Source organism: Amblyomma mixtum, chromosome 2, assembly GCF_055824585.1.
Source record: "Amblyomma mixtum isolate Tamu chromosome 2, ASM5582458v1, whole genome shotgun sequence".
NCBI classification, from domain to species: domain Eukaryota; kingdom Metazoa; phylum Arthropoda; class Arachnida; order Ixodida; family Ixodidae; genus Amblyomma; species Amblyomma mixtum.
In genome coordinates this window covers 84,562,401-84,576,984 of record NC_143013.1, presented here as the reverse complement: position 1 = coordinate 84,576,984, position 14,584 = coordinate 84,562,401, and the positions used below count along the sequence as shown (strand labels likewise).

The window sequence follows — 14,584 nt, the reverse complement described above, 5'->3', positions numbered from 1 at the left end:
ATCATACAGGAATATAGATCGCCTGGAAGCTTTAAAAAAGCCTTAAAAATCTGACACGTTGTCTTATTCACTGTCATGAGTATTTTCTGCCTTCTTGCTAGCCCAAAATGTATACATGTTCAAAACATGCGTCTTGTGTTTGTTGTTCGTGTTTTTTCGAAGCTGTTTATTGACATTACCATTTGTATAACGATTTAATCTATCACTTCCACTTGCCGACCAGTGTATGGGTGACAGGGCCCTCGTCAGGCAGAGATCATTTTGCCCTGTTATCCAAGGTCAGCTGTGTCTGAAATAAGGTTACAAATAAATAAAAAAATATCTGGTGTGGGCGATTTGAGCGCTAGTGAACAAAAAAGATTTGTAGTAGGAGTGGAGCCAGACTGTTGTTTACAAGAGTGTTTTGAACTGAAAGATTGGCTGATGTTTCCAAGCATTTCGCTTCAAGAGAAGACAAGGACTAGGCCGGGGGATGCTGGCGACCATTGACCTGTGGGCTGCTGGAGGCATCATGATTCGAACCCACTGCCTCCTCAGAGGATGCGTATGCTACCCTCTTCCAACGAGGAAAGTCAAGCATGCGCGTCGAGTTTTCCTCTTCCTGTAGAGAAACTTCGTAAAAAAAATAAAGGAAGACGACAAAAAAAGAACAAACACAGGGGTACGACTACAGTGCGTGGGTGTTGTTCGGTAGTGCGTGCCTGCCACTTACTCCTCATTACGCCGTCGTGTAAGCTGCATTAGCGCAGCGGCGTATTGTTCAGTCACTTCCTACGACGCGTAATGACAAGTTAAGGGAGACGTGAAGTTTCTGTACTATCCGTCAGGCGAAAGCAGGAGCAGGCGCTGACGCTGACGCTATATCCATAAATTTGCTTTAAGGAGAGATGGCGGGGCTAATGCGAGTCCTAGCTGCGGAAGAATAAGAGAGAGAGAGAAGAGGAGAGTGTGCTGTTTATATACGTACTAAGCTGACGCCAGGTTACTAAAGGGGGGAAGACAAGTTTGCCTCGTGATCTAGCTTTTTTCTACAGCTTTTACAGGCGCCATCTGGTGACTCGCATTGAAACTAAATCCACGCGCATGTCTTCTTTTAGTCCGAAGAGAACTTTTCTCTTCCTTCCGCTTCTCTTCACTTCCTACTTAAAGCAACATACGAGGCGGTACTATTAAACAATAAGGTCTGTTCCAAGAGGTCACACACAAGTTTGCCGAACACAACCAACAGAAACATAAAGTGCGCAGTGTTTAAGGCTTAGTGGTTGCCATAAGCACGGCGCATTAGACGGGCGCATATAATTGTTCCTTTCTCCAGCGGTCATCGTGGGCAACGCGTCAGGTTAAGCACCCGAGGGACGGCCGGGACCCCTGCAATATTGAGAGTCACTCTCACTAATGGACGCCACGTCCCGTTCACAGCTGGGAGGCCGCACGAGGACGCTACGGGTCCTTGTGGTGCGGGAGAACCCGAAGAGCGCACGATGAAAACATGGGAGGTGAGGTCCCAACGTGCGTGCCAGAATAAATATTGCGCCTTTTTCGCAGCCTTTTTTTTTTTTTTCGGAAGAGAGAGTCCGCTGAGTACTCTGCGTGACACTACCTCACTTTCAAGAAGCTTCACGCAACAACAGCGTTTCCTGAGCGTGCTCTTATGCTAAAAACTATTCGTGCAGCAGAGAACGGCAACACAGGTGGAGGGCAAAAATGTGCTGAAGAAAAAAGAGAGCGAAATGCAAGTATATAGCGTGCTCTATTAATAACTTCCCAGGGCTCAGCCACAGCGCGAAACCAAAAGCGGTGGTACTTGTGGAGGCGCTGCTATGAACAGGCATGATCCTTAGAACCACATAGTTACTACGTAACACGCAGTATATTTGCATACCGCGGATACCAGACACACTCTTCTTTCCAACCCTTCTTCTCTAGCGTTATATTATGGCAGTCTACGGCCAAGCTTCACCTGCACTATTAAAAAGAAATCATCATCGTGATCAGCTCCAGCGTTATCTCCTTCCAATGCATTCGGAAGCTGCTTCTTACTGAAATATTAACGGGAAACTATAAGTTAAGTGTGGCTTTCAAACGGGAGGTGAAAGAAAATCTCAATTTTTTTCATGAATTATCAGATCTAGATAAAAACACACATTCCTACGCCACCCGTCACACAGAACCGTGGAGGGTGGTCACTGCGCGGACAAATTATTCCAGGCAAAAAGTGTCATACACACTGCCAACCCTTTTAAATTCATTCCACAAATCAGGTATAGATTTGCATACAATTTCTGTACGAACCCTACGCAAACATTTCATTAACAATCCTTGCTTACAATAACAACTAAAAGTGTTATCTTGCCTTTTGTTATTCACCTCTTGTGACTGTCAAGTGTGCGTGCATTATTTTTGAATATTGTGCTTTCTGCAAGTTTTTTTTTTGTTGTTGTTCTATCGCTGCCTGCTTTGTAGTGAAGCTGCGGGCTTCAGTCTAGTCGCTTGTTGTCAAGCGGCTTTTATCCGCAGTTTCCCCATCACTGATGGAAATAAACAAGTTATTATTATTATTGTTGTTATTATTATTATTATTATTATTATTATTATTATTATTATTATTATTATTATTATTATTATTATTATTATTATTATTATTATTATTATTAGAGTGTTAAAGGCCCCGTTTCCCAGAAATTCCGGTTTTGGCGTTGTGAGAGAAAGATCACGAGCAGGACTCTGGCAGGTGGTCGCCAGAGAGCAACCTAGGAGGCAGGTGGGCCACCTATAGGTCACGTGACCTTGCGACGTCATCACAACCTGCTTACCGGATAGTGAGCTAACTGCGCACTGTAGTATGTCGCAGTTAAATTAATGATCGGTCACTCGGGAAGAGCAACCTGGGCGCCACGAGACTCACCGCTGGGAGCACCTGCCATCGCAGGGTAGTGACGCATCGCTTGACTGCTGCGCCACTGCTTCAGAAGGGGTATGGGGACTCCCAGGGATCTATGAATGTAAAGCAGAGAATGGCCTTCTGCATCTATGGGAGTTAACCCATTACGCTATCGAGTCGTGCCCTTAAGGCGGACCTTAAGTGTCCCGTCCAGTTTTGATGACGCGCGACACACTGTGTCATTTGTTATGGTGGTTTAAATGTAGATGCTGGCATGAAATTCTGGAAGCTGGGGAAACTACCTGGCCGCTACAGGTTACCCATTTCGACAGGGTTCGACACGTTGTGAAAGGTACCACCCGTGAAACTTACCCTTAAATAAGCCGGTCCCAGTTACCGGTGTCGTGTCTATCCTAGTGAAATTCTGGAAGCTGGGGAAACTGCCTGGCCACTACAGGTTACCCATTTCGACAGGGTTTGACACGTTGTGAAAGGTACCACCCGTGAAACTTACCCTTAAATAAGCCGGTCCCAGTTACCGGTGTCGTGTCTATCCTAGTGAAATTCTGGAAGCTGGGGAAACTGCCTGGCCACTACAGGTTACCCATTTCGACAGGGTTTGACACGTTGTGAAAGGTACCACCCGTGAAACTTACCCTTAAATAAGCCGGTCCCAGTTACCGGTGTCGTGTCTATCCTAGTGAAATTCTGGAAGCTGGGGAAACTGCCTGACCACTACAGGTTACCCATTTCGACAGGGTTTGACACGTTGTGAAAGGTACCACCCGTGAAACTTACCCTTAAATAAGCCGGTCCCAGTTACCGGTGTCGTGTCTATCCTAGTGAAATTCTGGAAGCTGGGGAAACTGCCTGGCCACTACAGGTTACCCATTTCGACAGGGTTTGACACGTTGTGAAAGGTACCACCCGTGAAACTTACCCTTAAATAAGCCGGTCCCAGTTACCGGTGTCGTGTCTATCCTAGTGAAATTCTGGAAGCTGGGGAAACTGCCTGACCACTACAGGTTACCCATTTCGACAGGGTTTGACACGTTGTGAAAGGTACCACCCGTGAAACTTACCCTTAAATAAGCCGGTCCCAGTTACCGGTGTCGTGTCTATCCTAGTGAAATTCTGGAAGCTGGGGAAACTGCCTGGCCACTACAGGTTACCCATTTCGACAGGGTTTGACACGTTGTGAAAGGTACCACCCGTGAAACTTACCCTTAAATAAGCCGGTCCCAGTTACCGGTGTCGTGTCTATCCTAGTGAAGTGGGCCACTGCTTGGCGGAACCAAACATACTCTGTGCTGACTGACCAATGCTTTAGGTAGGAGGAAATTGCGTGCGCTGGCGCTCAGTGCGAACTTCTGGAGACTACGGTGCCCTGCGATGGGGTTCACGAACGCTCGTACAACCATGATTAGATCCAAGAAACAAGGACACCAGACAGCATTGCGCGGATGCTTTTGCAGCTGCAGTTTTCAGTGTTATTGTTATAGTTTGATCAAGCCCCGAAGTGGCTTACACTAACAGCGTTAAAAGTACACAACCGTACGCGCTGCTACCGAAGATTTTTGTATAGAGCCCGTTGTGTGTTTCGCCGCAAGCACAACACTCACTCGATAGTTAGTTTCTTTTCCCCCATTTTTGTATGTAAGCATTAGTCAATACCGCCGCCGATTTTTCTGCTGAAGGATCACACTTACACTTCTCCAATGTCGCTTTTATTGTAAGTGTGCCTTGTTGTGGTTTCGCTGCAACATCAGCAACGAAAAACGATGTCAAATTCGATGCGCGATGTGTTTCACGTTCGAACTTACAGAGAAGAGTGTTTTTTTTTTTTTTTTGCTTATGCCCTGAATTCTTACCACGATCTTTGATTAAGAATCTATAGTAGTTGCTGCATGCTGTCGATATGATTCACATGCTTTATATTGGATTTAATTAGGAGACACGTACCCAGCAAGGAGAGAAAATGGGACTGCTAGACTACGCAGGGTGCGGAGGGCAACCTAAAAAAAACAACTAAATGGACACATTGGTGATAATATAAAAAAGTTTGGTTTGGTTTGGTTTATGGGGTTTAACGTCCCAAAGCGACTAAGACTATGAGAGACGCCGTTGTGGAGGGCTCCGTAAATTTCGACCACCTGGGGTTCTTTAACGTGCACTGACATCGCACAGTACACCGTTGCAACTATGGCATATATTTAACTCGCACGTGGGCAAGGCTCAAAAAGCAGTGAAATGACGCATGTTTTGATTTTCCTCTTTACCGCGTTATGAACTCTCGTAGTTCTTCCTTCTTTTCATGTAAATGTCATGCTTTATCGTGTTCTAAGTATGCCTCGTTACGGCCGTCGTCGCTTGATCTCTTTCTATGTTACTGTTCTTTCGCGTTCGCGATTTCTCCTTGTCTCGAACGGTTCGCCCACCTCGTCGATTTCGGGCGCAGTCAATGTTGACGCGAAATACTGAGAGAAAGCAAGCCGCCGTGCCGAGCTATTGTTCTTGTTTTGTTTTTTTCTCTACACGAGGCTAAGTTCATCGCATTTATTTTATTGTTTCCTTTGACGACGAGGAAATGAAAGGAGCCGATTCAGTGCGAGACTGAGGAGACGCAGACACGTTCCTTGAGCGCCTAGTCTTAGCGTTGCCGCGTTGCGCGGCCGACGGGCGAGTACGCGGACGTATTTTTAGTACGGCCATCTGTCCGGCTGCGGTGGATAGGGCGTCGCGTGCTCAACCTGCCGCGCGGAATATACACCGGCCGGCTGAGCGGCCTTGAACGATTATTGGACGCGGGGCGGGGATCAGGTTATCTTTAGGATCCTCGTTAGGTTGGCTTCCTCCATCGGATTGAAGTACTCCGCAGTGCACGCTTTACAGCGGAAGCTTACGTGGGGTAACTTTTTGCACAGAGCTTGAACGAATGTTGGGTGGGCGTAGAAGGAAGGTTCCTGTTTAAATTGTCGTTGCTTTAATTTTTTGTGCGTTTCTTTGTGTGTGAGGGGGGAGAGAGAGAGACTGTGTGTGTGTGTGTGTGTGCGTGTGCGTGCGTGCGTGCGTGTGAGTGAGTGTGTGTGTGTGTGTGTGTGTGTGTGTGTGTGTGTGTGTGTGTGTGTGTGTGTGTGTGTGTGTGTGTGTGTGTGTGTGCCGTGTTGCGAACAACGAAATCTTTCTTTTTTCTAGAGCAGCAAAACAAAAGAAACACTCGTGAAACTGTCAGTGAATTGACATAACAACTCTGCACAGACAATGTGGCAAATATCGCTTGCCTGTATCTTCTGCCTGCGATCGCCTGAGAAGCTCTTTCCATTCAGTTTACGATGATGAACCAACTCGTTCAAAAACTAGTCCCGTTAACTCTCAGTGAAACTTGAGGAGAGAATGGCAGGTTAAAGGAACGCACTTGGCTGTAACCTGGGCAATGTCTAAAGACTGGCTGTTGTTTTTTTGGCAGTTTTCAACACAACGTAGCTATATAAGTTAAGAAAATGAGTGGATGTGGTCAAAGTGAAACTTTAAACATTAAGCAGATTAGATGCTTGTTTTGAGAGTGATTAGTTTTTTTCTCTTTTTTTTTCTTTCGTAAAAGAAGGCACGATCGATGCTGGAAGTGGAATGTACGGGTCCATTTGAAGGCTGCTGTCTGGTCGAAGATGGGGGATAGAAACTTGCAGTCATTTCAACCCTCCGCGTTGTAAAGAAATGTCAGCTGCTGAATTCAGCGTCGCCTATGGCAGGGGAAAAAAAGGCGGCCTGTTCAGTCACTGAGAACGCAACTTTGTAGCAGCGCTTGCACGGCACAAGACTGGCAGAAAAGCGCAGTCTCCCACCGAACCCGCAGGAGGGGGGAGGGGGGGGGGGGGGGGACACTGCGGCGGAGCAGGGACAACGCGCACAGCTTCGAACGTAACGCTAGCTCTCGTGCATGTTTTCTTTTGGTTAACTTCTTTTGGCGCGCTCGCTGTTGCCAGACTGCGGATCAATATTTCGCCCTTCTCCGCTCGCCCTACGCCCTCGTCTCTGCGTTGGAGGCAGGTTCGCGACCGCTGTTCGAGCGCCCCTTTGCTTTCGAGTGGCGCATGTGGTGCCTGCAGTCGAGACTTGCGATGCGCACAGCGCGAGATCTGGTCTTCGGAGAATCGTACCTGTTTTCTTTTTTCCTGCTGATATTGGCGAATAACTGTTCAAGAAACTCGTGAGGGACTTCATAGCGATTTCAGCTGATGCTTCACTCCGAGCGATATGTGACTGCGCCGGTGGAGACAGCAGGGCACGCCAACTGCTACCGGCGTTCAGGCGTTTGCTGTCGGCCATTTGTGGACTTATGCATTGGGGCTCAAAGTGTGCTGGCATAATCATAGACGCCGATGAATAAACTGGCATAAGAAGAGTTTCGAAGAAAAGAGAATTAAGTTTAAAATACACGGTAGAAAAACTGAGCGGAGTTTGGCCCCGAAGCAGTTTATAACGCTAGACTCTGCGTTGTTTTTACTCTGGGCACATATGACGTCCTGCATTAAAGATAGTGAACTGGCCTGATGCTTTCAAGGAGTTTTATCATCATCGCCATTTAGCCGTCATCAAAGAGTGTAAACAGGTATAAATTGTCACGGGAGCACCATGTACTATCTGCCAAAAGGCACAAAGCAGGATTGGGTGCAAGCCGACAGATCGCAGGCAGAGTGGAAAGAGGAAACTAGGGCAAGAAATCAGAAGAAATAAACAAAGGATGATCTTAGCAAATTATGGACGCGCTTGGGCTTGCCAAAAATAGGCGTACTGGTAATGACAAAAAGGTGAAACATACCACGTGGCGCGCTGTAAACCTCGCCTGTGACGTCACCGAAGAGTAAATGTTACACCAACCCACCTCCAACGCTGGCATTAAAGTTGTTTTAGATTCTCCATTAAAGGACGTTCTACTCTGAATACAAAGCTTTTCGTGGGCGACGCTTTAATTAGCTTGCAATATTTCCTTGTTGCTGTTGGGGGTAACCTTTACTGCGGATTACTCACTGGAGTCAGCGGGATGAGACGGGTATTAAATGCGCTCGTGCCAGCAGCCGGGAAATTCCGCAGCATATGCGACGCAAATAGGACAAGCCCACGCGCTTTCGGTCCTTCGTTGGTGTGGGTGGATGACGTTTCCGTGCCTTATTTCGTCAACACGAGTTGCGCGGCTTCTCTCGCTCGCTGAATGCTCGGAAAAACAAGCCCTGGACACGTGACTGTCTCTTCGACGATACTGCTGTTGCTGAACAGTAATGCGAGCTGTTTTCTTTTTTAATGAAGAGGGCTCTACAGAAGACAGCCACTGTGTCTTAAGAGGTAAAATAGCCCCATTGTTCATTTAAAGGGACGGGTTTATACGAATGACGGTGAGAAAGAAAACGGTCAATAGTTGTTTGGTTCATCTTGAAAGGAACGAAAATTGCGTCATCCTACTCACGCTCTAAGCAGAGAGGAGTGAAAAAAAGAGGAAGCTGTCCTCTACCACGCTTATAAAAATGGTCTATAGACAGTCTATAGACTTCTTATTGACTCTATTGACTTCCTATAGATATTGCTTTTTGTCTATTCATAGTCTATAGACTGTCTATAGACAGAAGTCTACTAAAAGTGTGTGGCCATAAATCTATAGATTGTCTATAGACTGTCTATGGCTTTTGTATTGCCTATAAAGTATTGTCTATAGAAAGTCTATAGACTTTATAAACAGAAGTCTATAGACACTCTATAGACTATCTAAAACTTTTTTTGTAAGGGCACACTCCCTTTTATAAAATGAAGGGCGCTAGAGAACAGCTGACTCCCTTTTTTACTCCCATATAGGTGTATTCGTATTTATAGTGCAGGGTAGAAACAGGAGCGAGAAAATATAGCTGGAGAAAAATTGATGGCGGAGGCCTGAAAAGAACTTAAACAATTCATGCCTCTAATGTAAGTCCAGAAGGTTGTAACAGTGAAGTCGACAGTGGCGCCTGGTTGCTTAAGCGGCGTTTGCGAGCTGCTCCAGTTGTACTTTTTCTTTCAATTTGCGCAAACTAATGATTGATTGTTGCTGCTGTTCATGACGAGCTTTTTGCCGGGCTGATGCCACACAAAGAGCAGTCAGCTATCAACAACGCTAGCTAAGAGCATCTTTCGGGTTTATCATCTCTGCTCCAAGAAATGCATTCTTGTGCGCTAAACGCAGCCGAACGATTTCTGGGAAAGATTAGCAGGCCATAATGGCTCGACTTTAAGCAGGCTCGGTGCTTTCGATAGCAGCCTCTCGCAACACATGGCTGTCAGGTACAGTTTTCTGCGTGTGCCAGCTGCTCTGGGATATGGCTGTGCGGAGGATGACCATTTGATGCGGAACGTGCGGGAACTACGCGTGACTCAAGTCGTCACGCATCCGCATTACATGCATTGCATCTGCATTACCTGCATCAGTATATTAGCGCTCCCGACTTCGTCGACGGTAGGCAGAAATGAAGGAACATGAAAGTCTTTACAGCGCAAAGTTCAACAATCAGTAAGGCGCAAAGGCAGGTCATCTTGATGAAACGTTATTCAGAAGACTTAAGCCTTTCCTTCCACCTCTTGTTTTAAAGTTATGCAGCAACCTTTACCGACTGTAGTTACATTATGCGCACATAGGGATGGCCAATGTAAAAGTACAGAAACCGATGGAAACAATTCATAATAAGGGTTTAAAGCGACCCAATGGACATTAGTCGCCCACTTAGCTGCACAAGTGTGCTCCGAATTTTGTGACAGATTTCTGCTCTGCAGTGTACTATACAGTGGCATTTTGTTCTCTTTTTTTCTCTCTTTGCAGTTTGTAATTTTGTAGTTCACGACAGATGCCTCAAGACTGTGGTTTCTCCTTGTTCAACTATTGCAATCAATGTAATCAAAGTAAGTACCACACATTTCTACTTCATTAAATTTGCCTAAATTAGCAGAAAAAAATAATGCGAAAAGCTTTCTTTTTTTTTTTCAGTTCTGTTGTCTATTTTCCTTTAATATATAGTATCTATGACGTGGAATTTTTTTTTTCTTGGTAGGCTGTCAGTATGTGTCTGAATACGAGATTAGACCAAGGTTATAATATTCTTAGCACTGAAAACACAAAGCGTGTCAGTAGATGTGTACAACACCGTAACTTACGCATCTATTCTGGGCTTCAGCAAAACGCTTGTTGCAGCTTCTTTTGTTCTTACTGTAATTTTCAACGGAAATTTTTTGTGTGCAACGTCCCTATTTGGATTGGAAAACGTTTATTGTCAGCACTGAGCCCTAGTGGGCATTATACTAGGTGGCTTCGAGCCCATGGCTCTTGGCGACCTTGTGAGCCCAGATGTCTAGCAGCACGTTTATTTGACGAATAAATGCAAATAGGTAGAACCGCCATTCTCAGTGAAGTTTACACAAGCATAAAGCTTGCATTCATTGCTGAGCGCATTTAATAAGAAGCGAGATTATACAGCGAATTTTTTTCGCTTTAAGAGTTTGGCATATATGGAAAACTTCAAATTTGCGAAGCGCATCGCTAAATCAGGGTATTAATTTTCAGGTGATGTAAAGCGTAGAAGTAACGGAAGTGACAGAGAGAAATCCTCAAGCATTATTTACCCCAGCCGCAGGAGAGAAAGTGCAACCTCTCTTTTAATACGAGCGTATTAGAATCCCCATGGGGCCAGAATGCATCGTCTTTCATAAAAACTCGCTCACTGGCTGAAGGGAACCGACGTCACCACACTGGAGCATTCCCATTGGCTGGATGGAAGTGACGTCAACATGCTGAAGCACTCCCATTGGCTGAATGGAAGCGACGTCATCAGACCGGAGCATTCCCATTGGCTAGAGTGAAGTGACGTCATTAGACCGAACGTGACGTCACTTCCGGTAAAGGCGTCAACAGTTGCTAATGCTATCGCCTTGGCAACACATAATTAAATTGGGTGTGTCTGTGAATTTTTGTATCCACTTTTTGTCCAGTCGCATTTCAGTTATATAGACGCTTTACTTCTTTTTTTTTTGTAGCCGGAGTTCAGTGCCGCACTCACATAGCCATGTTTGCTTTTTCTCATACGTTGATGCCCGTAATCTGTGCGCAGAACCCAGTGCCCCACTGCTGGACGGAAGCAGGTCACCTCAAAAGAAAGTTTTGCAACGTCTGCAGGAAACGAATCGAAGACAACTGTGCAGTTAGGTGTGAAGGTGAGCGACCGACTTTCGTCCCCTCTGTAGATTACTTCCTCCTTTAACTTTCGTCCAATTTTGATCACGGTCTTCCAAAGAATAACTCGTAGCTCTAAACTCACGTAGTTACAGAAGTGAACTGTATAAAGAAAACGAAGCTATCAGGCGGCCACTGGTAGGATACTCGAATGTAAAAGAGCTATGCGTCTTATGCTGCCGGTAAGCTTCATCACAAAACGTGGTAACACACGCTTATAGGCCGCAACAAACTTCCCCGTCAACACCGCCTACAGCGCTTGTCGAGAAATGCTTCATATCAGGCTGTTGTGTTCTAAGCATATTACTGGACCGTTGATATAACATGTCAGCTACACTTAATTACTGCTGTCTGCTGTCTACTACACGAGCACAGAGCGCAAGCGCCGACCAGATGCGGACCTAAGATATGTTCGGAAATCTTAGCGGCTCTGACTCACAAGGTTTCCTGGGGAATAAAGAAGGTCAGGCCAGAAGGTCGAAATTTCCGGAGCCCTTCACTACGGCGTCCCTCATAGCCTGAATCGCTTTGGGACGTTAAGCCCCAATAAACCAAAACCAAACCAGAAGATACGTGCTGGCGTTTTGTGGTTCTCAAGCCGCCTGGATCAACAAGCGAGGGGTACATGCACGGAAAATACGAATCGGAAGGCTACAATCGGCACAGAAGCTATAATAGTAAAATTGCGATACTTAACTGATTGAACCTAGAATGCGAGACGCCATCCCCAATTTGCTCACAATTTTGTGGTAGGGCTCTGTTGTTTGTAATTCGGCTTGGAAGTTTTATATCTACTTCACCAATCCTCTTTGTGACACAACCTTTATAAACAAATACACAGCCTACCGAATTTGCTTCTCAGATATGCAGTGTGACTCTTTTTGCATCACAAGCGTCCCACACTTCCCGAAGATGAGATAATCTCGCGTCCTCACCTTTCTGGAACTGAGGATATCCACGGGTTCTGCAAGAGCCTCACCACGCGGCTTAGAAGCAAAGCACATTCGCTGTATATTTTTGACAAAGTACTACGCGGAAAACGACTCGGTAATGCTAGCGAACATTTACAGGACAGAAAAAACGACGAGAGACATTTATTGAGGCTTTTAAAAAAGGCTTTGAAGCTCATAACTCAGCATGCCGTTTTTACAGTCCTTGCGCTCGATTTACACTTGGATATTTATTTATTTTTGTTTTTTTTTTTGGGGGGGGGGGGGAGGGGAGGGGGGGAAATTACGTCGGCGCCACTTTTCTTACACTTTCAGTGCTTTCTTGCAGCTGAGTCGAAAAGTGAACGCGGCGACATTGCTTACTGACGTCTATTTTGGTTTTTATTTCCTTTCCTCCACGCAGTTTGTGAATACTGTGTGCATTTGGAGTGCCAAGACTTCAGCGTTGCAGACTGCAAGCAGTGTGCTACCTATGCTCCAAGTAGAAATAAAGTGAGTATCACGGGGTGTACAGGGTGTCTACTCTTTATTTTCTTATGAACAGTGCGTGAGTGTGATCTCGCGTAGCATACCATTTCTTTGTGTTACGAAAGCTATAAAGCGCAGTTAAAAGCAATGCACGAAGAGCCCAGGACCCGCGAAAGATAAACTTTGTTTTTCTTTTGCTTCCCCCCTGCTGAAAAAAAGTTCTATGATGCAATAACCTCATAGATCATTCATCATAGAATATCATACAATCTGTATGACATATCATACAATCTGTATGATATATCACACAATTCGTATGATATATCATACAGATTGTATGATATGTCATACACATTGTATGATATTCTATGATGAATGATCTATGAGGTTATTGAATCATAGAACTTTTTTTCAGCAGGGCCGTGTGAATACGAGGCGATATAAGGTGAGGATTCTTTCCCTTCGATCTAATTATATTGCTATGATCCGCCTCACCGAATGGTGCATTCTAAGGACAGCGAGGGCTTGCCTTCTCCCTATTCCAAGGTGAGTGACGCAAAGAAAAAAAAGCTAAAAGCATTTGGAATGCAATCTTTATGTTATCCGAGGCCTGAAGAGTGCAGAGCCTCATTTTGCTGCAGTGTGTGTGTAGACTCATCCGATTCCTAATGAACCAACTAGCCCAAATTGCCACTCTTCATCATTGCCACTCTTCTTCAACATTACATGAACGTTCCGACGTAGAGTGGGACCGTGCGGTGGTCCAGGGACCCAAGGGGGGTCTAAACACACTTGCCATAATAAAGTTTTTCTCTCTCTCTCTCTTCATCATGCGGATCGGGCTTGATTCTGAGCCCAGCAAGCGTTAATCGCGGCGCACAAGATTTGAAATGGGTTATACATTAAGCGAGTAGGCTTAGCACTGGGTGTCTCTTTGCCTCTAGCTACGGAAGTGATAGGAAACGAAGCAAGCAGCTGTTTTCCAACTGCTGCAGGAGCGAATGTAATGGAAGAATATGGGCAGGCGGTGTATGTACTGCGTTTACTAACTTCAGTGCATCTAGAACACCACCATTACTGACGCTACAACGAATCATATACCTCACTTTGCTCCGGGCTGAGCCTCAGACGAGCGTCCTGCAGTCGCATGTTATGTTGTTGAATTTGAGAGTGTGCCGAGAAGGCTGACTGTGCACATGCACAAACACTTCCCTTTGTAAAACAATTGCCATTTCCATTGCAAGCAGATGAAATTGCCGTTCTTAGGCTTCGGCCTAATCAAATTAATCTTGCTTATCGACCGCCTGCAAATGTCCATGGAGCCTGTCACTGGATTGACCAGCGAGTGTAATAAAGAGGCGACCTTTTTAACATGACCCATCATAATGACCTCAACCTCTGATTGCGAGTACTCGATCTTTCCTCCCCATATGAACATTAAACACGACTTCGAGGTTCGTTGCTCGGTACCATTTTCATTCCCCAATGACTCCTGCTGAATGACGTTCCCTACTTTGCGCGTGCTTGTTTGCTCTCGGATTTCCTTATAGGTACATCCAACGTGGGTCTCCTCTCCTATGCACTGAGATGGCGAGTGAGGGTGTGTAGTTCTGATAATGGGCGTCGCTTTTCCGCAGCCGTCGGTGATGCAGTTCCACCACTGGCGGGAAGGCAACTTACCCGCCAACTCCAAGTGCCAGCTGTGTAAGAAGACCTGCTGGTCGGCCGAGTGCCTGGCGGGCATGCGATGCGAATGGTGCGGCATCACGGTGCGTACTCCCTGCTTTCATACTTCCTTCATTTAGAGCACAGCTCTTAGGTGCCCGTTTCTGCGTTTCGAGGCGTCGCCGTTGTCCGTTGTAACCAGCAGTGGACAGACACCCTTTAAGCTGCGAAAGCAAAGGAGCGGGAGCTTGGAAAGGAGAAAGTAAAAGAGCAACCTCCTCCCCTCCTTAGCAACCGACGCGCCAGTGGGAGGCGCAGTTGTGCAGAGCAACCGTGACGTCACACAGTAGCGGTAGAACGAGCGCGCGCGCGTCGGCG

At 46.0% G+C, this 14,584-nt stretch overlaps 1 protein-coding gene across 2 annotated transcripts in view; it reads left to right on the top strand.

Moving 5' to 3' along the window:
- Positions 1 to 14,584, top strand: part of LOC149359970 (diacylglycerol kinase theta) — a 79,134-nt gene that overhangs the window by 21,598 nt on the left and 42,952 nt on the right. For both annotated transcript variants that reach the window (XM_089572075.1, XM_089572076.1), the window contains exons 2-5: positions 9,720 to 9,799; positions 11,002 to 11,104; positions 12,477 to 12,565; positions 14,179 to 14,310. In XM_089572075.1, coding sequence (XP_089428201.1) covers positions 9,720 to 9,799; positions 11,002 to 11,104; positions 12,477 to 12,565; positions 14,179 to 14,310 — 404 coding nt within the window. The remainder of the gene's footprint in view (positions 1 to 9,719; positions 9,800 to 11,001; positions 11,105 to 12,476; positions 12,566 to 14,178; positions 14,311 to 14,584) is intronic.